Source organism: Vespa velutina, chromosome 2 (assembly GCF_912470025.1).
Source record: "Vespa velutina chromosome 2, iVesVel2.1, whole genome shotgun sequence".
In the NCBI taxonomy this organism is placed as follows: Eukaryota; Metazoa; Arthropoda; class Insecta; order Hymenoptera; family Vespidae; genus Vespa; species Vespa velutina.
The window spans coordinates 4,007,158-4,031,683 of record NC_062189.1 but is presented as its reverse complement, the minus strand read 5'-3'; the positions used below and the strand labels follow the sequence as shown (position 1 = coordinate 4,031,683).

Here is a 24,526-nt window from a genome sequence, read left to right as displayed (position 1 = left end):
GGTATGTACAAATGTCATCACATACGTAGATGCATATATACAAATGTTTTTACAACTCAATATGTTTTTCAGTATAACAGAATTAATTTATGGTAGAAGATATGTTTTTAATTAAATAGATAAATTATATCTCTATAATAGTGTAAAATATAAAATAATAAAGAAAAAAAAAAATTATATATATATAAGATAATGCACTATTAAATATACTTTATTAATTTGTACACAAGTTATAATTTATAAATTAACTCTTTATTTTTTATATTAAAAAAATTATGTTTTCTGACATTTTACAGATCCTTTGATACTATTTATTTTTTATTTCATTGTCTTTACTTACTTGAAATAAATATAAATTTGATTATATTATATAAATTTTATCATATAAATATTTTTTAATACATACCTTTATTATAGCACACATACACATACACACACATCGCGAGTACAGTTATAATGGCCAATTAAATTACGGATATTATGACAGTCATCATTTACATGCTGAGTAACTATAATTATACTATCACTTAAACGTTATAATTTTGTAAAGTTTTTACAGAAACACATTTACGATAGCAGATAACTTAGTCCGCTAAAAAATTTTATTGAGTATCTATATAATTAAACAGTTTTCATTGAAATACATATAATATGGCTAAAACGCCAATTTGAAAAATTCACTGATACACTGTATCATAACATTAATACAAAATAGTCATACAATGTCTTACAAATACAAAAGTTGATACAGATAATTACATATATAATTTATAAAAATAATAATAATATCACTAATCTGTGTCACTGACAATAAGATATTATTTCTTCTTTGAAAAACTTACAAGTCCTAGAGTAGGCTTTGCTGCAGCAGTTTTACGTTTTGAAGCTGCTTTTCCTTTTTGTGTGCTAAAATTATATTAAAAAATATTTGACAATATAATAAATATCCTATACTAATATCATCTATATTGCAAAATTAATATTTCTTCTAACAAGTAAATAAATAGATCACCTTGAATTTGTATATCTAGCTTTTTTAGTGCTTGAACGATAATTATTATAACCTTTACGTTTTCTTCCTTGTGTATTTCCATATCTACCTCTTGTACTTCCAGAATAAGAGGAATTTGTAGCAGTGTTCCATGAACTTGTATCTTCATCAGTACTGTTAGCTGAATTCTCATCAGCTTCACTCAATAAAACTGATAATTTAAAGCAAATTATAAAGTTTTACTTAGTTACTTAATCGTTCATTTATATATTAAATACATGAACTTATATAGTCCAATTTACTATTACCATATTTTTCTGCTGCATATTTTTGTGTAATATCTAATAAAGCTTTGCCATATTTGTCAAAATTCGCCTTTGTAACATGGGGAATTTTTAACATGGCCTCTTCACTATCAGGTAACTGTTGACTCATGGCTCTTATAGCTATCATATTCATGATTGACGATGCAGATACATCGAGTGCACCCGCTATTCCTCTAATAATTCCTATTAATTCTGAATAACAACGTTCTTGCAATTCTTGTAGAACTTTGTTAACTTTAGTTGTAACTGTAGAAACAGTTGCTACGGCATTTGAACTACTATTTGCAGCACGTATTGGAATAATCACCTAAAATATAAATACGGCAATATTTATATTTTATTTTTAATAATGCGATTTAAAATTATTTATTACCTTTGTGTCTTTTTTGGTCATTAATTCTGCCGCTTTATGACCAAGTTTTAAATATGCGCACGCGATTTCATTGTTTATATACATTTCCTCTCTTAAATATTCTTTAAGTACCATTTCATGTAAAAGACGTTCTATATCACCTCTGTTCCACGATTTACCTTGACCATACAATGGATGATTTGTAAGACCTACAAAATAATAAATATTAGTTTAACAACAGAATTTTTTTAATTTATTAAATACAAATTATAAAAATTATTTATCCCTTATTATTTCTACCTGATTCTCTAATTTTTTTTAAATCGCTTCCCTTAAAAATATCCGTAAGAAATACTAAAGTTAATTTAGAATTCTTTTTCTGATTAATTTCTCGTACCGCTTTCATGATTTGTCGTGCATGATTTGTTGCATCCAACATAGTAAACTCCGCCTGAAAAATACATACACAAAATAATTTCGATTACAGGTTTTCACCTTATATATGCAATTATAATTACAATATATAATGTCTCTTACCTTACACCTACAATTATCACATGCAGATGATTTATTTTCAATACATTTTTCCCGATTAAAAATTTCACCGAAATAATTAAGTTGTAATGCTCTACGACAATCGGTTTTATTTTCACAAAAGGATACCATTTTAAATAAATTATCCATATGTGTTTTTATAACGTCTGGATTCGAATTATCAATTTCAATCATTTTTCTGATTCTATGCATATCAGCATAATTATAAAATAATATACATTCAGCATTTTCTCCGTCACGACCAGCACGTCCACTTTCTTGATAATAACCTTCTATTGACTTTGGTAGAGCAGCATGTATTACAAAGCGTACATTAGGCTTATCAATACCCATACCAAATGCTATAGTTGCACAGACAATCCTCATCTAAAATAATATTATTAAATATAAATAAATGAATGGCATTAACTTATATTATATACATGATGTATTTCCATGTACTTCTTCTGAAATCCAACGTCCTTGAATATCACTCCTCTGATTATCTGTCAATCCAGCATGATAACTTTGAGCTTGAATATTATTTTTTCTCATTTGTAAAGCATAATCGTCACAATCTTTACGCGATAAACAATAAACAATGCCGCATTGATTTTTGAATTTTGTCTTTATCATAGCTATAACTTCATCAGAACAATTTTTGCCTTTTTTTGCAATTATACTATATCGCAAATTCGGTCTGTTGAAACTTGACATAAACCTGAAAATAAAATTATTTATATCTTAATATATACATTGTTATGATAATTAATAATAATAAATAATATACAAATGTCGTATATCATACCATTTTGGTTTTGTCATACCCAATTGATACAATATATCTGTTCTAACTCTTGGAGTAGCTGTAGCTGTTAAAGCAATTGTTGATACTGTAGGATAATTTTCTCTAAGACATTTTAATTTCTTATAATCTGGTCTAAAATCATGTCCCCATTGACTTACACAATGTGCTTCATCGATAACAAATCGTGCTAATAAATTTCTTTGAAATAAAGTTGTTAAAATACTGCTTAATTTTTGGGAAGCAGATATTTTTTCAGGTGTTACGTATAATAATTTTAAGCCCGGTTCTTTCTTTGATAATTCTCTATATATTCCAGCTGATTGATTTTCAGTTATATTGCCAGACATGTGTGCTGCAGGAATCTGAATGATAATAAATTATCACGAGTATTATGATTAATTTATTTATTCAAAATTTACTATACAAACAAAACTCTAATAAAATTATATAACTTACATCAAGTGAAGTCAATTTCTGTACTTGATCAAGAATAAGACTTTTTAAAGGAGATATAACAATTGTAACTCCTGGTACAAGAAGAGCTGGCATTTGATAACAAAGTGATTTTCCTCCACCTGTAGGCATCAAAACAAAACAGTCAAATCCAAGGAGCGCTGCATTAATCGCTTGCAATTGATTCGGCCTGAAAGAGTATAAACCAAACTTCTGCCTGAAGATCTGAAACAATGATTCTCTGTATCAACAAATAATATATTAATTTTTCTAACTACAAATATTTTAACAATTCAATAATAATAACAATCGATTTGTAAGTTAATTTTAAATATATTTTTATACATTTGTACATATTAAGTTAATATAAGAATATATATTTGTACATACTTTTAACATTTCACGAGAATGAGGATAATTTAAACCATCGAATTCTCCGCTAATACCATCATTTTTATAATTTCCTGTAAAGATTCCTTCAGAAACGGATGTATTTAAATTTATATTTATTTTATTATTTGTAGTAGTACTCTTCTTTTTTTCTGGGCTACTCGTTGCTAAAAATGTAAATATAAATTTTTCATACACATAAAACATAAATGCTTCAAAAAATCAAAATAAATTATAGAATAAATTATAAAATAAATTATAAAATTTACCTTTCATACTTAAACTTAAATCTAAATTAGAACTATCATTTAAAGATACAGAAGGCTTATACTCTTTTTTAAATGTTTCAGTAATACTTTTGCTCTTATTTTCCATTAGATCATCCTCTGTAACAATGTTTACAAATGAATAGTGATTATTGTTAATTAAATAGAATAGTATCTTACCAAAATCTTTACTATTATTAATCCAATCATCCATTTGATTAAACGTAGGTTGTGCATCTTGTTGAAATTCTTTTGTTTTAGAATAATCATAATCAACCTTTTTATTTTGATATACAAATTCATTTTGCTCTGACTTAAAGCTAACATTATCACATTCAGAATCAGATTTTATTTTTAATAGTCTTGATTGTTGCTGTTCTTTCTCCCATAATTCGCCTATTTTTTTTGTAACTTCTGTGCATATTGTAGCTCTGACAGGTCTTTTTAATTGAAAAGTACTTTTTCTCATTGTAGCTGTAGTAGTATTTGTACTTACTACAGGTGAATTAGTATTGGCAGAAGTTTTCACATTTACTTTTTCAGTATCATCTGTTTGGCATGGACTTAGAGAAGATCTAGTAATACTTAATGATCCATCTAAAGTTTCACTAGGACCTACTATTTCTTTGTTAGAAGAGTTAAAACTAAGGTTAATACTACTATCCTTTGAATTGTGCAAGTTTATTGGGCTACTTTTGACTACGTTATGTTGCTTAAAAACAGGACTATGACTTTCTGGTTCATTTAAAAGTTGATTATCAATTGTAGATCTTAATTCTTTCTCCATCTTTTGCATATTTTCTAGCTTTTTATTTACCAAACGTAATTTTGCTTTAACATGCTGATTAAATATTTTTAATTTATGAAATGCGTCTGCATTAAATTTGGGAAATTTTTCTAATATAGGCAATGGAATTTCACTCATAGCCACAAAAAATTTTTCTAGAATTTCTATTTGTAGATCTTGTAGACCTTGACGTCTATCTTCCAATTCATTTTCTGTTCCCTAAAATTGAAATGAATATTATTTATTGGTTTAATGTTTATACGGACATTAATAAAATAATTATAATATTATGTATCTTTGATAATTACTTACGGGCAAAGATGACATAATTGGTTTTTCTTTTATTGATTGAATCCAAGAAATTAATTGTTTATCTATACCTAAAGGCTTTAAATTCAATTTATAGTCAGGACCTATCCATTTCTTTCTTGGTGTCATCTGAACAGTTTCTTTTGAATCAGAATTATCATTGTCAGAATCAGATATGATAATATTTGTAGCTTTTTTAATATTTCTTTTGTTATAGTCTTTAATGTCTTGGTTTACAACGTTTTCCATTATTAAATTTTCATTTGTATTATCTTTTATTTCCTCAGGATTATTATAGCTATCAAATGAATTATGTTTATTTATTTCAGGTGACATTGTAGCAGTCTTGTTATTAACAGCTAATAGTGACATATCTGTATTACTAATGGGATTTTCTTGTATTTCTGGGCTTTCTTTTTTATCTTCTGTTTGTTTTAACCCATTATTTAAACGTAAACATATTTTTAATTTTGAACATTCGTCCTCACTTTCTGATAATTGTTCAAAGAAAATTTTTTTCTTACATGAATCTTTTATATCAGAAGTAGTTGATTTTTGAATATTTTCCAACCTTTCTTTTTCTTCTACAGAATCTTCCACATACTGTACAACTGAAGAATTACTTTCTTGAGATTGTGCTTTAAATGTACTTTGATTTGGTAAATCATTTGAGCTTTCCTATATATCAAAATGAGATTATATCAAATTTTATGATATAATAAAAAAGAATATAAAATTAATATAAAAAAAATATAAAATAAAATAAAATAAAATTAATTCTTACAAGATTTATATTATCTATCACTTTAAGCTCTTTTTTTATATTTGAAGAAATAAAACTATCGCTGTCATCGTCAGAATCAATTGAAATATCATATTTCACATTTGAACTTTTTGTAATATTTTGTTCAATAGGTGTACTAGAAATAAAATTACACAAAAATTATTTACACTTTAATATTTTAAAACGTAATATTTTTAATGATTAAATGAATACCTAGAGGTTAGATTATCCTGGTTTTGCAATCGTTTAAAAAATGTTGTCAACTTTGGAACTCCTGTACTTTGACTAATAGGAAGCTTTTTTGACATTTTAACAATTTAATGTTACACATATAAATACAATTTACTAACAAAGCTTTGTTCAGAGAAACAATAGATAAAAAAGGATTTTTTGTAATAGTCTTTTTCTTGACTTCATTATTAGAAAACTACAATATTAAATACAACTTAATTAAGTTAAATGAGTCTTCATATCTATACATTTAAATATTATAGTACGTATTTTTTATAAGAGCTTCTTATTACCAGCTATGCCATTAGTTTAGGCGGGAAACAATGTAACAAAGGACCACGTGTATATTTTGAATATATTAAATTGTCAAAGAATTTATCAAATTCTCTATTTGACAATTATATTTCTTATAACAATTCACTATATATATATATATTCATCAAATGTACAAATATTTTATGTACAATCAATTTCATCTCACATAAAAAAAGGAACAAACTTTACCAAATTTACAAATGCCTAATTTTATTCAAAGCTCGAAGCATCCACTATGAAGTTAGTAGAAAGTTGTAGTTAATATTGATATACAACGATTTCACTTCGAGATTGTTTTTGTAGATTTCGTCGTAGTTCAGATCATTCTCCGCTTTGATCAATGACAACTATTTCATAAGACTGTCATATACTACTTTATCAAATGACATACTATATTGTATTGAAATATCAACTAACTTTGAAAAATCTTATAAAATAATGTATTGGCATACATAAAAAATCAAGGTAATTTTTTTACAATATTGATCTAAGTATATATTATTTAAGCCTTTTATAAAGTAGATCTTTTATCGATCGAATATATTCAAATGTAATAAATGTAATGTATATCATGACTTATCAAATAAACATTATAATTATTTTATAGTAGTAAATAAAAATTAAAGAATTAAAATAAAAAATAAAATTGATATTGATATTAATGTTAATTATATTAATTATATTGAACAGTTCTTTTTTTCCATAATATGTGTATAATCAGCGACAGCTGTCAAGGCTCGAAAAACTATTTAAAAAATATACGATGTTATTAAGAAATATAATTATATTTCATTTCGAAATAATTTTACTCTGTTATTTGCCAATAAGACATATATCTATTAATTGGTAATTTTATCTTAATTAATTAATTAATTAAAAATAGTTGTGTAAATTTATCTTATTAATTAATAAGATATCTTTTTAATTTTTAATAAGGAATTATTTATAATATTTCAATGTCAAATGTTTATTCTTTAAAATGGTTACTTATTCCTTAAATTGAATGATTAACGAATAAAATTGTCAATGAATTCAAGGTTCTTATATTGCTATAGTTCTACCTTACTGATTATGTTGTCACTTACTGTTATCAGTAGATACATTAGTGTGCATAGAGAACATACTACTTTTAGAGACATACTAGTTTTATTACAGCATTTAGAAAGGAACTTATATATACTTGATATATACTTGATTTATTTTAAGTTTTTTATATTTATATATATATATAATTTGAAATAATAAAAAATTATATTGTAATATTTATATTTTTTATTCTTTACATAATTTTTTATTCTTTTTTTTTGGTCTTTTATTTGTTCTATTTACATATCTGAACTTTGACCTATTAGAAACTTAATCCACATTAATGATGGAAGAAAACTGTAAAGAATTACATCTCGATATCACAGTAGATCAAAATGAAATCGAAAAGGGAGCCATAGAAATCATAAAGCGAATAAGACCATCTTGGCCATTGGATCAACTACAATTCAAGGTAATATCAGCAAGGTAAAATATCATTATATAATTGAAAAATATATGTTATTACTTTATTTGCTTATATCATATCGATTTTATAATATCTTTAAAATTAAACTTTTATATTATCTGTTAATTTATTGATATAATTATTATATCAAAAAGTAATGTATAATTTTTATAAATTTAATTGAATATTTTACAGTTGTTTACTCATGGAATAACCAATAAACTTGTAGGAGTATGGTATCCAGATAATTATAATAATATGGTTTTAATTAGAATTTATGGGCATAAAACGGATTTGCTTATTAATCGGAAAGATGAAACAAGAAGTATTAAAGTAGGTAAAAAATATAATTTTGCAATTATGAAATGTTTTTGTTAGTTATATATAATTATATTTATAAAATAAAAATATAAATAATATATTACAGATATTACATAAAGCTGGTTTTACACATTCCATTTATGCAACATTTAATAATGGTTTTGCCTATCAATTTCTTGAAGGTGATATACTTACCACTGAAACTGTTAGACAACCAGAAATTTATAGACTAGTAGCTAAACGAATGGCAGAGATGCATTTACTCGAACCTAATCATTGTGAAATATCTAAGGATCCAATTATTTGGAATAAAACTGAAAAATTTATGGAGCTTATGCCCAAAAAATTTTCTGATCCTTGTAAACAGTTAAGGTAATAAATATTATGAAATTATTTATATATATATATATATATATTTTTTAATATACATATAATAATGTTAGATAATTTAAATCATTATTCAGATTTATAAAATTAATAAAGCCTTATGACATATTGGAAAAAGAATATCAGTTTTTAAAAGAACAGTTGTCAAATTTAAGTAATTCTGTAGTATATTCACATAATGATCTTTTATTGGCAAATGTAATTTATAATCAAAAGGAACATAGTGTAACTTTCATTGATTACGAATATACTGCATATAACTATCAAGCCTTTGACATAGCCAACCATTTTGTAGAGTTTGCAGGTAATTAAAGCATATTTTAATGCACTTTGTATTTATTTACATAAAAATAAGATAGAATCAATTTAATTTATATTTCTAGGTATTGATTCTCCTGACTATACATTATATCCTGAGGAAAGTTTACAAAAAGCATGGATAAAAATATATTTACAATCATATTATAACATGAATAATGTACTTGAAAGTGAAATTAACCGATTGTATAATCAAGTGAATAAATTTGTTCTTTTAACACACTTCTTTTGGGGTTGTTGGGCTCTTATACAAAGCCAAAATTCATATATTGATTTTGACTTTTTGGGGTAAGTGAAATTACTAAACATTTACTATTTCTATTGTATTTATTTACTATGAATGAAAATATTTTTACAATTGTTAAGAAGATGAAGCAAGATTTATTGTTCAAAATACAAATAGACTTTTTTTTTTTTTTTTTTTTTTTTTGAAATCTTTACATTTAATCATATAACTTTTTCAGATATGCAGCAATAAGATTCGATGAATATTTCAAAAAAAAAACTGAAATGTTTAATTTATGATGAGAAGAAATCAATTGAATCAACTACTGATGTCATTTATAGAAACATTCCATATAATTCACATGTTACAAAACTTTTTCTCGATTCACAAATTTGTATATAAGTATGAAGTAAATAAGTAGTAATAATATTTCGTAAAATTGTTCATAACGATATTATGTATGTTGTCTTATACATGTTATGTGTAAATACATAAAAGTTTCAACAATATATTGTATAGTTTTGTTATATAAATAAAAGTTGTTTCAAAATCTGTGCATTTTCTTTTTATAAATACACATTGCATAGATTATGCAGTTTGAAATTTGTGGAAATGTATAAATAGTGAAAAATTTGATAAATTAATTTGAGCGAAGCTCAAGCGAGTAAAATTTAAATAATGCTTCAAATCGTGAGTTATATCGATAATTATTTTTCGAATAAATTTTAATAATTTAATTGTGACATATGCACAGTTGATATGAATTTTTTAAATATATATATATATATATATATATATATATATATATATATATAAATATATATATCTTACTGTTTCAATATTTAATATACTATATTTAAAGATACATAATAAAATTTAATAACTCATTTTGTTTTTTAATGGATATTTAAACTGTCACGTATTACAATCGATCAATTGACTAGCGAGTATGTTTTTGTCTAGTGCGATCACGTACGCATTTACATATGTATGCATGTATGTACGTACGTATTCATAAATCAGTGTATATTTTTAGTGAGTACTTTTGGTATTTCTTTCAAAGATCCGTAAATACATATGATATGTATTCCTATTATTCTTGCATCGCTTAATCTAATTATATTTTAAACATTTTGTAGAACTATTAATGTTTGAATAAACATAGAAAAAAATTAATAGATATTTATATAAAAGCAAAGTAGAATTACCTAAAACAGATAGATAAACACTTTTGATAAAATCAAATCTTATGATATACTTGCCACTATATCTCTTAAAATAAATCCTATCATAAAAACTGATATGATAGGTAAATAAAATGGATAACACGAAAGTTTCTTTCGAAATAGAATGAAAATTGTATTTAATTTGAAAATATTGTTGAAATAGAATTAGCTTATCTTCATTTGATTTTCTATCTCAATTTTTCTCTCTCTCTCTCTCTCTCTCTCTCTCTTGCTCCCACCTCTCTCACTCTTCCCTCTCTCTTTTCCGTTTTCTCACTCTTTCTCTCTTTCTCCTTTCTCTCCCACACTATTCTCGTTGCTCTTTTACTGTAAACCCGTATGGAAAATGTTAAGAAAACAACACGCATGAAAGAAGACACTCATTTATACACACATGTACGTACGTCAGTCGTTTACACATGTATAAGAGTTAGTGAAGAGCGGGGTAGAGAGGAAGAACGAATCGTGTATTCTCACACGTGTGTGAAAAGCTTTGCATTGCTCCGGCAACTCGCACACTGTGCGTTGACCTACTGTTTCGCTGTTCGAACACGTATATATATATATATATATATATATACAGATATATATATATATCTGTCTCTGTTCTGTGTAAACTACTGGCAATTTTTCAATAACCAAATACCGGAATATCGATAGAAATCAGTGGAATCGTTCGTCGAATGACATTGTATGAGAATAATCGTAAAAAATTAAAGGAAAACCGGTAGGAGGTATAAACGAAGAGTATATATTTTATTCGGTAAAGAAGTTTCTTTGTTAGCACTGATCATCGCACTTGAGGGGGATACATCGAAACGGTGGAAATTCCTTTTTTTTTTTCCCCAAAGGAAAAGTTAACCGTTTTAAACGGAAAGGTATTTGTATAAGATGCACGCCACTTGTAAGTGCTTGAATATTTCTATAAGATCTAAGGGAAATGAATTAAAAAAACTTCCAATCGACGAAATTGAACTGACCGATCACGAAAGAGCCGACGCTTTCTTTCGAGAGGTAAGAGATTACATTTTTATTTTCTCATAGATTCATTGTAGAATTTATCGTAAAATTAATTTATATCCTTTACATATTTATATATTGTTATTACGATATCAATTAAATCGCAACCACATGGATTTTACATTGTTTGCATTTTATTATTCTGATTTATTATAATTTAATTTGTATTATATTATTGTTTATGTAACGTTATTAATTATTTGATTTATTTCTATCGCCCGTTTTTTTTTTCAATATTAATTCTTAATATTAAATTTATTAATAAGAATAAAAAGAAAAAAAAAAATGATATATAAGCGAATGGAATATTAAATAATGCTTTGTATGTTATTCCTTTGTTTATACATGTAATATTGTACAAATCTTTTAATAACATTAGACAATTATTATTGATTATTGTATTATCAATATAATAATATACTTTTTAATATATTTTTATTTCAAATACTTATTTCATTATACTTTTCTCAATATACTTTTGCTTCAAATACTTTTTTATTTCAGGAACTTGCAACAATTAAAGATTTAGAAGTTATTACTAAAGAACAGCAAGGCTTAGTGGAAATAAGAAATGTTGGAACTTGGATTATTCATCGTTGTCTCAACTGTTCAATATATACTCATGCCGTACACAGGGAATATGGTGCTGCCTTAGTTCTCATTAATATTAATATGATTGTAAGTACATGTATATTTCATAAGATGTTCTGTGTATTTGAATTCTATTATTTTTTTTTTTTTTTTTTTTCTTTTTTTTTTTTTTATGATTGCTATAGTACAAATTGTTAAAATAATATTTTTATCTTTTAACTCTATTTTTAATAAAACTATAAATATATATATAAATAGATAGATTTTTTTTCGTATTTTATCACATTATTTCATGATACATAATATTATTAGAAATGAAGTATCTGATAAGTAAATAGGACAATTATATCAAGTGAGATTATCTTTGAAATAAGAGGAGTTATCTATTATATTATATTATCTCTTATGCAATTTATTAACTGTATTTACCTAATTAAGTATAACGATAATAAATGATTAAAAAAATGATGAATTAATATATAAATCTATATTTTATAAATTTATTACTTTTGTACATATAATTCTTATTTTACTCATGGTCTTAAATTATTATTATTATATATGTGATTTATTGTATTATTACAGACCTCACCAGAAGAAATAAAACGAATGAAATCTAATATTGATTATAGTAATGTCTTTAGAATAGTAATTGATCGAAGTACTTTTGATGATCTTGATTATTTGCAACCACCTAATAAATTTTCTGGTAAACTTTAAAATTTACATTTTAATGCTTATACAAAATGATTTATATTTTTAAAGCTAAACATTATTTCTATTCCATTAGTATCACAATTATTAAGTGCTACACAAGTGGCATTGGGCTGTCTTCATCAACAACTTGAGGAAGCTGTACAAAGGCAGACTGCAGATATTGAAGAAAAAATACGTAATTTTACTGCAGAACAGTATCAATTGTTAGAACAGTTTCGTGAGAAAGCACATAATGAATATCGTCTATTGACAAGGTAAAATACTAATATTATATATTTCAATTGCATACATACAGAGCTATTAATAGTAACATGTAACCATTATTTCAATATTTTTAGCTTATTACTCAATGGTGAAGAATTAAAAAGATTGACTAATAACACAAAAAATCCACAGCAGACATCTGATGATATTAAAGAAGATATAACAGCTTCAAGAACTAATGAAAAAAATATAAAATCACATAGAACAACGAATGATGCAGCATACGTTATTCAAACTAATATTAAATGTGAACCAACTTTAATGTCTTCTAGTGTACACATTGTAAGAAATTATTTATTTATTTCTTATACATATGGTAATTCATATTTGTGTAAAATCATTAAATAGTTTTTATGAATGGTTTATAGAATAATAGCATAGAAAAGAGAGATGTCTATGTAAAAGAACCGAACAGTTTTGATACGGAAGCTTTGTTTCCACTTGAAGGAATGGAAGATACATTAACTCCTGATCATCTTCGATCATCCGAAGAAGAATCAGATACTGATGGTGACTATTATTAATAATTTATTAATTTTTTTTTCTTTCTTATATATTACAATTTTTTTAAATATTTTATTTATTGACTTTTATTATATCATTATATAAGTAAAAACCTTAACAGATTCGGGCCAAGATGAAGGTATCCATATGCATAGAGGTCAAAGAGGTGGACATCCTACATTAGCCAAATCCTTGCCCGTTAGCGTACCAACTTTCCCTGCGTTTATTCGAAAAGCAATTCCAGATCAAGATGATGATCAGGTAAAAAATAACATTTTATGTTCAAATTTTAATATATCAATTAATAAATTGTCTTACATTATATAAAATCTTAAATACAGTATAATTATTATATAAAATTTTTAATGTATTTTCAGCTATCAAGAGATCCACTTGATCCACATAATATTCGAGCTTCTATTAAAGCATTAGCTAAGAGCGTTCATGGTGATACAGTCTTTGGAGATTTACCACGTCCACGATTTTCTACTCAGATCTGATTTGCAAAGAATTAAAGAATAGAAAACAAAAAGAAAGAAAAAAAAAATATAAAAAACAAAAAGAAAAAAAAAAAAGAAAAAAGGAGTGGTATTATATCATCACATACAATTAAAAAAAAAAATTCATATATAATTGACAATTATTATGTCATACAGTACTCACTTAATCTTTGCTTTCTTTTCAATGAATGTTATACAGAAATTGTGTATAAATTCAAAATATAAAACGATATTAGATATTCGTATATGTATTATGAAGAAAAAATCAATAATATCTTGAATTTCAAGATATGTTAGATTATTTAGAAAATATATTATTGTGAAAGTGTCTCCACTTAATGGATAAAAGAAAAAAATTGAATATATGTTACATATTTCTAAGATGATTCGTAAAATGGATTACTAAATCATTGAGATTAAAAAGGTGGCTTAAAGTGAATTGAGATTTTATGATACCACATTAAAATAAATATTACAAATATTAATAGGATATTATATAGAAAAGTTAAAGATTTTTGCATTATGATTGCATTATTGAGTGTTATAATCATGTTGATGAAAGTAGACGTTTTTCTTACAATAGTTTAAGAAAAAGAGTATATGGTCAAAGTTTTCTGTCATTAATTGATGAAAGTGAAATAATTTCTATTCATAATATTCGATTCAAGAAAGAGATTTTTATTTAACAAAAACATTCTGTATGTTTCGTATAACGATATTATAAAAATCTATTTTAAAATGAAACCAAAATATTAAAATAATAGAAATTTAATAAAGTATTTTTTTCATTATGATATATTACAAAAACAAGTAGAAAGGAATAAAAAACCAATATCAGCATATATTACATAATTCAATACAAATTATTTGAATAGAATGTTTCAATAAAATTAATGATAAATGTTAATTAATAATTGCTTATGTAAGATAAAAAAAATAATCATAAATTATTTTACTGAAATTGCTATATTGTAATAAGTAATTCTAAATAATATATGTGAGTAAATTAATATATAACTTGTGACTGAACTTTTGTAAAAATATAGTGCAGATTTTTTTACATATATAATGAACTATATAAAATTTACGTAAAAAAAAAGAATTAATGCAGCTTTTTAGACTTATATCATGTATACATATACATACAGACTGTTCTTACAAACAATATTTTTTTATTAATTTTATTATGCTTTAAAATTGAATTTTTTATTACAAAAAAATGTTTTTTGTAACATATAAAAACATTCTAATAGAAAAATTTCACTTTGATAAAATTATAACTAATAAATAATATATGTATGACCATTAGATATCATAGTTCCATTGTTAAAAATTATTTACAATTACATTTATTTGATAAATAATTGTAATGTTGCTATCATAATATGATATATGAAGCATTCACCTCATTTAGAAAGCTTTATTTCTTATGAAGTTTTTCAATATAATGTCTTTCATTAAATTTTATAAACATATTTTTATTAATCAATGAAAATACTAAATAGAATGTGCACCCATGGTGCATCTTAAATAAATAGTTTGTTTATATTAAACATATGATTTATAATAACTGCAAGAATATTTTGCATTAATATTATTATTAAAAGAAAAACAAATTTAAAATAGGAATAGGACTTAAATTAGAAAAATGCAGTTTGTAAGCAGGACATATGAATTCAAAGATATAAAACAAATTTTTATATATGTACACATATTTTATCTTTATTATTACCAACATCAAATGTTTATATTTAAGTCAATGCAATGTGTCATTCTCATAATAATATTAGTACTATTGACATAGTTTATATAGATTAAATACCATAAAATATTAAAATTATTAAATTCGTAATTTTAAAAATATTTTGATTATATAACGCAATGAAAATTATATGCTATGTTTTATAGTGAACTTTATGATAAATAAGCACATGTAAGTCATTCCAATGACAAACTGCATTCTATCATTTGTACTGAACTTAATTTATATCAAGGCATCAATAATGGTAAATGGTTACATACAAAATGAAAACTCCTGTAGTGCCTTCGAAAAATTATACACCTTTGTTAAAATAATACTTTTATATTGATGACAGTTAAACGGTGACAGAGAGAAACAAGATAGACACTTATTATTAAGGTACTGAAATATGCAATGACACACATTAGATAAGTTAAATAATTATTTGTTTTCTATTAAAAGGAGTGTATGTGCTATCTATTGTTTTATTAATTTAGTTTACATATGTTGAGGTTTTTTGTTTGTGTTATAAATTTTTAATAAAGTATTATATCTGCTGCATATACAATTGTACAAATGATATTTTGTATCATTACCATGTGATAATAAAAAGTACGAATATTCACAATAATAATATTGTTTCCTCTGTATTTCACATACGTAATATTTATTCTTTTCAAATTATTAGTAAATTATTTTATTCAATTGTCTCACGAGTGTGGCGTGGTATACTTCGTATACAATTTTCTGCTGGAAAAAAAAAAAAAAAAAAAAAAAAAAACAGAAACTGGAATTTTAATATATAACCCGAAAGTAATAATAAATTATAACTGAAAATAATAATATATATTTCATTTAAATATTTTCATTTATTCTATATAAGGCAAGTGCCAATTCTTAATTATGGCAAAAAATGTGTGTAGAGGATAGTAGGTACTACCACTGTGAAGACCAAGTATACTTATACATCGCCCTCTTTCCTAAAAAATCAATATTATCTTTTTTAATTAGAATATAATAAAATACGATTAAAATATATAAATAAAATATGCAATTGCGATAAAATAAAAAAATGCGCTTTATGATGCAACTGAAAAAGAAGATATTAGACACATTTCATAAGTTTAATTAAAAAATATACTAATCAGTGTTATTACCATAGTTATGGTTGTACATGAAATTTATGGATTGCATATAAAATATTACTATGTAATGTTAAATTCATATGAATCATTACACTATTATTTTATACAAAATTTTTTAATGAAAAAGTATAAAAACATTAATTTTATATGAATAATGAAAATTCATGTTTAAAAGTATAGTGCACATTTACTGAATAACATAGTAGTGTCCTTAGTAATACTTCACAATAATTAATATGGTATTTTTCGCACAATTCTATAAATTTTAATGTGATTAACTAGAGACAATGGCAGTTGTAATATTAAAAATAATATTTTTAGATTTAATGCCATTATTAAAAATTAATTGAAAATTTACTTTTTTGTTGCAAGTTCCATTTGTGCAGCAGCTACGGATTTCATAGCATCTTGAACAGCGGACAAATTGGCCTTCCAAGCAACAAGTAAGTCTCGTAATTGCATCCATTGTGGCCTTCCAAAGGTTCTATGCATTGTACTTGAAATAAGTACTTTACGACCAGCTTGATCCATACGTGCTCTTACAAGTTTCGTTTTCAAGACTAAATTATAAAGTATATTTTCAGTATAAAAATTAATAGATCTTTTTGGTAATATATTTGATTGTTCAAAAAGAGGAAAGATTAAAAAACATGTAGAATGTTTCGATAACTTAATAAAAGTAAATTTTTACTAAGCCAGTACTAATTCTTTTTATATTCCCTGTGTATTTAAAATTCATTTGATTAATTCCAAATGAAAATGTTTATACAGGAAAAATAATAACATAAAAGTAAATTATAATTACTTATTAAATATAATGATTACCATCAATAATGAAGTTTTCTACTTCATCTTCATTAATTTGTAATTCTTCTTGGATGGTATCAAATGACATTTCTGGATTTGTTTCTGCCAATTGCATGAATGTTAATAACCTCATTTTTTTCATATTTTGCTCATGGTTTAACCCTATGTAATGTTTATGGAAAAATTTATTAAATACTTCATATTTAAATATACTTGTTCATATATATCAATATAAAATGTATGTATGTACCAAGTTGATGCTCAACAAATTCTTTATGATGTTGATAAAAATGTAGATATGCTGGTAATTTTTCTTGTACAAATACAAGTAATAAATCATGAATCAGTTCTCCTTCTAAAAACCGTACAGGCTTTAAGGCTAATAATGGATCGAGTAAAAATGTATTTGGATCTGCAAGAGCAGCTAAAATGCAACGTTGGGCATCTTCTCTTGCAGCAGAAGCATTTTCTGCTGTATATGTTCCAAGAAGTTCTACCATTACAGCAGCTGCCTGTTCTCTGTATAATTTTAAATAAAAGATAAAGTAAATATAAACAAAAAATCAATATATAAAATTGTTATATACAATCTTTTTACCCTTGTTTACAACTGAGAAGTACTTCATGTAACAAACGCAATAATTTTTGCATTTGTTCATTGGATGGTGGAAATGATGCAAATTGTTGTTTCAATTGATCTATTCCTCCGTAAACTGCTTTCACTTGGTCTACATTACGAGCTATTTGAACTAGATGATAATAGACATGGTATCTCATTGGCGAATCATCGGAAAGAGATTGAAATAATAACCATAAACTATAAAAAAACAATATATATATATGTATAATTAATTAAGTTTGAATATCTAATGAAATTATAAAAAAAAATATTCTATAACATCTTACGCTTTCAAACACACCAAGCCTAATTTATAACCTGGTGCTTTTGTAAGCTTCTCACAAAATGCTAATATTAAATTTTCTGCTCTTTCAGTAGGTATCTAAAAATATATAATATAACTATACAAGTTATTAATTATTATGAATAATATTCTCTAATAAATTTTAATAATACTTACTAATATCATGAGAGAAACAATATCATTTAATACAGTTTCAATTTCATTTTCATTTCCTTCTTTAAAACAAGCCTCACAAACTCCAATGATTTTATGTAAATCATCCTCTATTCCTTTGGGAGATTTTTCTTCACTGATCTCAGCTCCAAGACTTTTAAAATATGCTCGCAATTCCTGTGCCTAATGATATAAAATAACAATGAAATATAATATATATGAATTTTTATTATTTTAATTATTTTTTAATGTTTTATATTTATATTAAATAGAAACTTTATAACCTACAATATTATGAATATTTATATTAAAGATCTTTCGTTTATTTAATTGTAACTAATGAAATATTTATCATATAAATGGAGAATCTATTTTCATTTATATCACATATTTACCTGATCATCTAAGGGTAATTCCATAAAAATCGGTGGAATCTGCATCTTGACGGATTTGACCACGTTTTGATATTAAATGATAAAGAATTACCGATAGTTCTGCTATCGAAAGCAGTTTATTAAGCAGTACGGTAATTCCCTAGAGACTTTCAGAAAATCACTAGTACCTGTAAAAGATAGCGTCTGGAGCGTAATTGGAGAATCTTGCAAACAGAATTTGTAAATATAAATTATAGTCAATTTATAGTTAAGCGTAAGTGTGAATTGTAGAAAAAATGCAATAAAGTTTATTGTATTGTTATCCTTTGCGAAATTTACTGAACCAGTTTACAACTATAATAATTGTACTACAGTAATTTAACCAAAGAGCAGTAAAAACAATTTTGTCCAGAGTATGATTGAATAATTTTCTTGTTACTATATTTCTTCCTAACATTTCATAGTTTTTTTCCCCTAGTATTATCAGATAGTTCAATGAAGGATTGCCAACTATGCAATATAACCTAATAAAAAATTTAGATAAATTGTACCAAGAACATATATATTAATATAAAAGATATAGTTTTGTTTTCATTTTTTAATGATATCTCATATAAATATGATTATATATTCTTTAATTACATATTTATCGAATTATGTTTAATTTATATAAATATAATAATTTACCAAAGATATAAAATCATAGTTATGGGTATGTTTATATATAAAAACAAAAGTGGACATTAGACCTATGATCCAAATACACTATATTAAATATAAATAAATTCTATTTGCATTCGCGCTCGCATAATTTGAATTTTTCTTTTTTTTTTTTTCATTTCGAAAATGCACCTGAGAATTTTTGAATTGGATAATAAAAAAGTATTCGTGAACACCAATATATGAAGAAATCACTAAGAATTTACTATCAGATTAAAGATTATTTCACGATTATTACAGGTATGAAATGATGCATAGTTATACCCGTATAACGTCATCTGCAAGAAATTTTACGACACGTGTTTAACGTGTTGATAATATAATCGAAAATTTATTGAACTTTTATTTTATTAGTGAATTAATAGTGTTTTTAAAAGTTATTATATATAATAATACAGGTATTTTTATATTACAAAAATATATAACAATATTGAAATTAATAATAAGTTTTATTCTGATTTTGAATTATTGCATTTTATTCCTTTATACTTGCATAGGAAAAAATAATTGTGAATTTATATGTAGATTATACATGGCGAAAAGAATACAACCATCTTGGAGTCCTCCAGAAAGGAAGGCTTCTACTAAATTACACCTATATAATAGTTTAACTCGAGAAAAGGAAGAATTTATTCCTCAGTTTGGAAATAGAATTTTGTGGTATAGTTGTGGTCCAACAGTTTATGATGCTTCGCACATGGGTCATGCCAGGTATTAATAGAATAAAATATTGAATATTTAATATAATGAAAAAAATTATAAAAGTAATATTATAGTAATGTATATATTAATTGTGTTTGTATTTTATTATTACAGATCATATATATCATTTGATATTTTACGAAGAATATTGTCAAATTATTTTGGATATGATGTCTTGTATGTAATGAATATAACTGATATAGATGACAAAATTATAAAACGAGCCAGACAAAATTATTTATTTCAAAATTATATAAAAGAAAATCATAGCTTAGATAAAATATTAGATCATACAAAAGTTGTAATGTCCAATTTTGAAAACGTAGTAAAAATAACAACTGATCCTGATAAAAAATGTATGTTGGAAAAGATGTTAAATCGAGTTGAAAAGGCTATAGAAAATCTGGAAGAAGCTGTCAAAAGTAAAGATGAAAATGAAATCATGAAATGTCAAGAGGTATTTGGTATACCATTTCTTTTATACTTTTTTTTTTTCGAGTTTGAGATTTATAAACAATCATATCGAATACACCGAAATATATATTTTTATAGATATTATTGGAAGAAGCACGAGATCCTTTGGCCAATTGGTTAGATAATCAAAAGGGAGCTACTGTTGAGGAACATTCAATATTTACCAAATTGTCACAACACTGGGAATCAGAATTTCATAAAGATATGGATGCTTTAAATGTGAGATATTATTGTTAATGTATAACATAACATTTATATATATATATTTTTTTTTTGTTAGTATTTAAATTTTATTTTTATTTCTATAAGTAGGTATTAAGGCCTAATGTTTTAACAAGAGTTAGTGAATATGTCCCTGAGATCATTAAATTTATTCAAGGAATTATAGATAATGGTTTTGCTTATGAAAGCAATGGTTCTGTTTATTTTGATGTGGGAGGTTTTGATAAAAATGATAAGCATTATTATGCTAAACTGGTTCCAGAAGCATATGGCGATACATCAAGTTTAGAGGAAGGAGAAGGTAATACAATAATGTTAAATTTTTGTGAAGTAGTAACATAACATAATTATTAATTATATTTTTAATAGGGGATTTAAGTATGTCGATAGAAACATTGTCAGAAAAGAGATCAGTAACTGATTTCGCTCTTTGGAAATGTTCAAAGGCAGGTGAACCTTGGTGGGATAGTCCTTGGGGTAAGGGTAGACCAGGTTGGCATATAGAGTGTTCTGTCATGGCATCAGAAATTTGTGGAGAAAGTTTAGATATTCATACTGGAGGTGTAGATCTTAAATTTCCTCATCATGACAATGAACTTGCTCAGGCAGAAGCACATTTTAATAATTCACACTGGGTTAAATATTTTCTTCATTCTGGTCACTTAACAATTGCTGGTTGCAAAATGTCCAAATCCTTAAAGAATTTTATTACTATACAAGATGCATTAAAAAAATATTCAGCAAGACAATTAAGACTTGCATTTCTTCTTCATTCCTGGAAAGATACTCTAGACTATAGTGAAAATACTATGAATATGGCTATTCAATATGAGAAGTTCCTCAATGTAAGAATTATTTAATATAACTTATATAATATTTTTTAAGATGTTCTTCGAAGAAACGTTAATTTATAATTATATCTATTGTAGGAATTCTTTTTAAATGTAAAATGCAGAATCAGATGTTCAGGTAATGCAAGTAATATAAATATTTTTAGTAAATGGACTGATGCGGAAATAGATCTTAATTCGAAATTTTTTGCTTCTAAGGATTCCGTTCATAATTCATTGTGTGGTAAGTTTTATATATAATTTAAAAACATTGTTAAATCTGATATTAACATATGTAATACTAAAGTCCTATATTTACTACTTTATTTGGTTGTTTATAGACAATATTGATACAAAAAGTGCTTTGGATGCAATCAGAGATATTGTAACTCATTGCAATATTTATATCAAGCAAAATAAAAATCCAAATACTTTATTACTTAGAGATGTTGCAGTTTACATCACAAAAATATTCACTATCTTTGGTACTATAAATTCATTTCATGATAGCATTGGTTTTCCAATTGATAATGAGACAACAAACACAAATGTAAGTGACACACGCGTGCATGTGCGTACGCGTGATTATAATTAATTGGAAAAAATTATTTATTACATTTATGATTCTATCTAGATGGAAGAAACCGTTATGCCGTATCTTGAAATTCTTTCTAACTTTCGAGAAAAAGTAAGGGATCATGCGAAACTTATTAAAGCAGATAGTATTCTTCGTGAATGTGATAAGTTGCGAGACGATATTTTGCCAACTATCGGCGTTCGCTTAGAGGATGATAGCGGGGATCATTGCAAAGTAAAATTAGTAAATAAGGATGAGCTTTTAAAGGAGAGAGAAGCTAAAAAAAAAGCAGAATTGGACAAAATATTAGAAAGGGAAAAAAGAAAAGTTGATGCAGCCGCTGCAGCTGTTTTGAAAGAAGCGCAAAGGAGAATTCCACCGGCGGAGATGTTTAAGTTAGAGAAGGACAAGTATTCTCAATTTGACGAAAAAGTGTGTTAATTAGATGTAATTATTTCCAATCGTGTATTTCTCTGTTTAATCAATAATATGATATTATTCCAATTTAGGGATTACCGACGCACGATGCAAAAGGTAAAGAGATAAGTAAAGGACAATTGAAGAAGTTACAAAAATTACAGCAAGTTCAAGAAAAAAAATATAACGATTATTTAATGTCTAAACTAAATAGTATTAAGTAATCTTGTTGCAATGAATGTACTTACATTATTTTTTTTTTTCATGAATTGACAATTTTATTGATAAGAAAAAATTCTGTATATTAAAAAATATGAACGATAGGTTTTTTTTTTCTTTTTAATCGTGAAAAAGTTTTTTGATGAAAGTATTGATATTTTTTTTTTTTTACTAACTTCTGCATTAATATGTATGGCATACGATATTGGTATGCAATCAAATACATTAAGCTTTGTTATAGAAGCCAGTTTTGCTGAAGGCAAAATACAGCATTAAGTTTCAAGCACTCATATTCATTAATTTAATTTATCTAAAAGAATATAACTTTATTTATATTTTTCATTTATTTTAGTATCTTTTATATGTAAGTAAAAAAAGAAATATATGTATTAAATCATTAATAACTTGCACTTGCATGTAATATTATGTGTAATATATGAATATTCAGTTTAATTTATTTCATCAATAATAGACGTAATTATTTAATCTTCCATAGAAATTTTAAATGGATTTTGAGGAATTTTGATAGTGCTATTTTTTTTTTTTTTGATACAATTATATATTTAATATCTATATATTTTTAATCATCAAGTATTATTTTATAAAGCTCGTTATCGAATATCTTAATAATCATGTTAATATTAATATTTGGATAATAAATTGTAAAAGAAAATATTACTTTAAATATATGCCTTTATCGAAAACACTCGAATACATATATGCAGTAACCATTGTATACCATCGAATTCGATTAATCCACGATCATGAGCTTTATCTTTTGGCGAGTCCCAATCGTGCGCAAGCCTTCCTGAACAAAATAAACGTCAACCTGTTTCCATTTTACCGGATGAATTTGACGCGGCATGTCGCCCATTATTAGAACATAATACCCCTTTCACAAATGGTCGGGTACGAGCCGACAGTGACAGCCTTATAAATGCAAAAGTGATATAACGCCAGACTCCATGGCGAGGCGGACCTGATATATGTTTTCTTCCATTCAACGAATGCTGGAAATGTGAAACGGACGAGCAGAGCTCAACCCATCACCATCGCTTTTCTAACTTTCTGTAAAATGTCTACGGAGCGATAGTAATGCGTTCGCGCTCC

The 24,526-nt window shown here is 25.2% G+C and overlaps 5 protein-coding genes and 1 long non-coding RNA gene across 10 annotated transcripts; 3 read left to right on the top strand and 3 right to left on the bottom strand.

Annotated features, from left to right (window-relative positions):
* Positions 1 to 566: 566 nt before the first annotated feature.
* On the bottom strand, positions 567 to 6,890 carry LOC124957655 (Bloom syndrome protein homolog). The gene is made up of 16 exons (XM_047514742.1): positions 6,525 to 6,890; positions 6,214 to 6,427; positions 6,001 to 6,136; positions 5,220 to 5,894; positions 4,301 to 5,126; positions 4,124 to 4,240; positions 3,855 to 4,021; positions 3,468 to 3,689; positions 3,012 to 3,373; positions 2,666 to 2,924; positions 2,207 to 2,590; positions 1,970 to 2,120; positions 1,691 to 1,878; positions 1,300 to 1,624; positions 1,013 to 1,202; positions 567 to 906 (listed from the first exon to the last, which is right to left on the bottom strand). The coding sequence occupies exons 2-16, from the start codon at positions 6,306 to 6,308 to the stop codon at positions 819 to 821; spliced, it is 4,185 nt and encodes a 1,394-aa protein (XP_047370698.1). The 5' UTR covers positions 6,309 to 6,427; positions 6,525 to 6,890; the 3' UTR covers positions 567 to 818.
* LOC124957657 (ethanolamine kinase) lies at positions 6,862 to 9,842 on the top strand. 4 transcript variants are annotated; one of them, XM_047514747.1, is made up of 7 exons: positions 6,862 to 7,011; positions 7,899 to 8,044; positions 8,234 to 8,371; positions 8,466 to 8,731; positions 8,824 to 9,050; positions 9,130 to 9,352; positions 9,529 to 9,842. In XM_047514747.1, the coding sequence occupies exons 2-7, from the start codon at positions 7,916 to 7,918 to the stop codon at positions 9,587 to 9,589; spliced, it is 1,044 nt and encodes a 347-aa protein (XP_047370703.1). In that variant the 5' UTR covers positions 6,862 to 7,011; positions 7,899 to 7,915; the 3' UTR covers positions 9,590 to 9,842. The 4 variants fall into 4 exon arrangements, with proteins under 4 accessions (XP_047370703.1, XP_047370704.1, XP_047370702.1 ...); XM_047514748.1 differs by lacking the exon at positions 6,862 to 7,011 and adding an exon at positions 7,236 to 7,392; XM_047514746.1 differs by lacking the exon at positions 6,862 to 7,011 and adding an exon at positions 7,633 to 7,802.
* A 261-nt stretch (positions 9,843 to 10,103) lies between these two features.
* Positions 10,104 to 11,745, bottom strand: LOC124947114. The gene is made up of 2 exons (XR_007100322.1): positions 10,921 to 11,745; positions 10,104 to 10,843 (listed from the first exon to the last, which is right to left on the bottom strand). It is a non-coding gene; the product is annotated as an uncharacterized LOC124947114 (long non-coding RNA).
* Positions 10,791 to 14,214, top strand: LOC124947108. The gene is made up of 8 exons (XM_047488798.1): positions 10,791 to 11,530; positions 12,041 to 12,214; positions 12,713 to 12,836; positions 12,918 to 13,098; positions 13,183 to 13,390; positions 13,477 to 13,618; positions 13,734 to 13,873; positions 13,990 to 14,214. The coding sequence occupies exons 1-8, from the start codon at positions 11,408 to 11,410 to the stop codon at positions 14,110 to 14,112; spliced, it is 1,215 nt and encodes a 404-aa protein (XP_047344754.1). The 5' UTR covers positions 10,791 to 11,407; the 3' UTR covers positions 14,113 to 14,214.
* Positions 14,215 to 15,806: 1,592 nt separating this feature from the next.
* On the bottom strand, positions 15,807 to 19,433 carry LOC124947109 (eukaryotic translation initiation factor 3 subunit M). The gene is made up of 8 exons (XM_047488799.1): positions 19,277 to 19,433; positions 18,885 to 19,064; positions 18,712 to 18,806; positions 18,404 to 18,622; positions 18,056 to 18,324; positions 17,824 to 17,967; positions 17,357 to 17,558; positions 15,807 to 16,833 (listed from the first exon to the last, which is right to left on the bottom strand). Exons 1-8 carry the CDS (start codon positions 19,319 to 19,321, stop codon positions 16,815 to 16,817), a joined length of 1,173 nt encoding a protein of 390 aa, XP_047344755.1. The 5' UTR covers positions 19,322 to 19,433; the 3' UTR covers positions 15,807 to 16,814.
* Positions 19,434 to 19,934: 501 nt separating this feature from the next.
* Positions 19,935 to 23,520, top strand: LOC124947106 (cysteine--tRNA ligase, cytoplasmic). 2 transcript variants are annotated; one of them, XM_047488787.1, is made up of 10 exons: positions 19,935 to 20,215; positions 20,501 to 20,686; positions 20,792 to 21,134; positions 21,230 to 21,370; positions 21,464 to 21,674; positions 21,743 to 22,218; positions 22,303 to 22,447; positions 22,545 to 22,753; positions 22,838 to 23,212; positions 23,290 to 23,520. In XM_047488787.1, exons 2-10 carry the CDS (start codon positions 20,508 to 20,510, stop codon positions 23,419 to 23,421), a joined length of 2,211 nt encoding a protein of 736 aa, XP_047344743.1. In that variant the 5' UTR covers positions 19,935 to 20,215; positions 20,501 to 20,507; the 3' UTR covers positions 23,422 to 23,520. The 2 variants fall into 2 exon arrangements, with proteins under 2 accessions (XP_047344743.1, XP_047344742.1); XM_047488786.1 differs by lacking the exon at positions 19,935 to 20,215 and adding an exon at positions 20,222 to 20,373.
* Positions 23,521 to 24,526: the final 1,006 nt, after the last annotated feature.

What these genes read in the sequence shown, in the direction of transcription:
- LOC124947106 (XM_047488787.1), top strand. Translation starts at nt 20,508, where the DNA reads ATGGCGAAAAGAATACAACCATCTTGGAGTCCTCCAGAAAGGAAGGCT. An exon ending in AAGTTTAGAGGAAGGAGAAG is followed by an intron (nt 21,675 to 21,742) that starts GTAATACAATAA and finishes TATTTTTAATAG; the next exon opens with GGGATTTAAGTATGTCGATA. An exon ending in AATATGAGAAGTTCCTCAAT is followed by an intron (nt 22,219 to 22,302) that starts GTAAGAATTATT and finishes TATCTATTGTAG; the next exon opens with GAATTCTTTTTAAATGTAAA.
- LOC124947108 (XM_047488798.1), top strand. Translation starts at nt 11,408, where the DNA reads ATGCACGCCACTTGTAAGTGCTTGAATATTTCTATAAGATCTAAGGGA. An exon ending in CCGACGCTTTCTTTCGAGAG is followed by an intron (nt 11,531 to 12,040) that starts GTAAGAGATTAC and finishes TTTTTATTTCAG; the next exon opens with GAACTTGCAACAATTAAAGA. An exon ending in AGAAGAATCAGATACTGATG is followed by an intron (nt 13,619 to 13,733) that starts GTGACTATTATT and finishes AAACCTTAACAG; the next exon opens with ATTCGGGCCAAGATGAAGGT.
- LOC124957655 (XM_047514742.1), bottom strand. Translation starts at nt 6,308, where the DNA reads ATGTCAAAAAAGCTTCCTATTAGTCAAAGTACAGGAGTTCCAAAGTTG. An exon ending in TTTAAGTTTAAGTATGAAAG is followed by an intron (nt 4,022 to 4,123) that starts GTAAATTTTATA and finishes TTACATTTTTAG; the next exon opens with CAACGAGTAGCCCAGAAAAA. An exon ending in GTGATAATTGTAGGTGTAAG is followed by an intron (nt 2,121 to 2,206) that starts GTAAGAGACATT and finishes TGTATTTTTCAG; the next exon opens with GCGGAGTTTACTATGTTGGA.
- LOC124947109 (XM_047488799.1), bottom strand. Translation starts at nt 19,321, where the DNA reads ATGCAGATTCCACCGATTTTTATGGAATTACCCTTAGATGATCAG. An exon ending in GGCTTGGTGTGTTTGAAAGC is followed by an intron (nt 18,623 to 18,711) that starts GTAAGATGTTAT and finishes GTTTTTTTATAG; the next exon opens with TTTATGGTTATTATTTCAAT. An exon ending in ATTTGTTGAGCATCAACTTG is followed by an intron (nt 17,968 to 18,055) that starts GTACATACATAC and finishes AACATTACATAG; the next exon opens with GGTTAAACCATGAGCAAAAT.
- LOC124957657 (XM_047514747.1), top strand. Translation starts at nt 7,916, where the DNA reads ATGATGGAAGAAAACTGTAAAGAATTACATCTCGATATCACAGTAGAT. An exon ending in TGGATCAACTACAATTCAAG is followed by an intron (nt 8,045 to 8,233) that starts GTAATATCAGCA and finishes AATATTTTACAG; the next exon opens with TTGTTTACTCATGGAATAAC. An exon ending in ATTGATTTTGACTTTTTGGG is followed by an intron (nt 9,353 to 9,528) that starts GTAAGTGAAATT and finishes TAACTTTTTCAG; the next exon opens with ATATGCAGCAATAAGATTCG.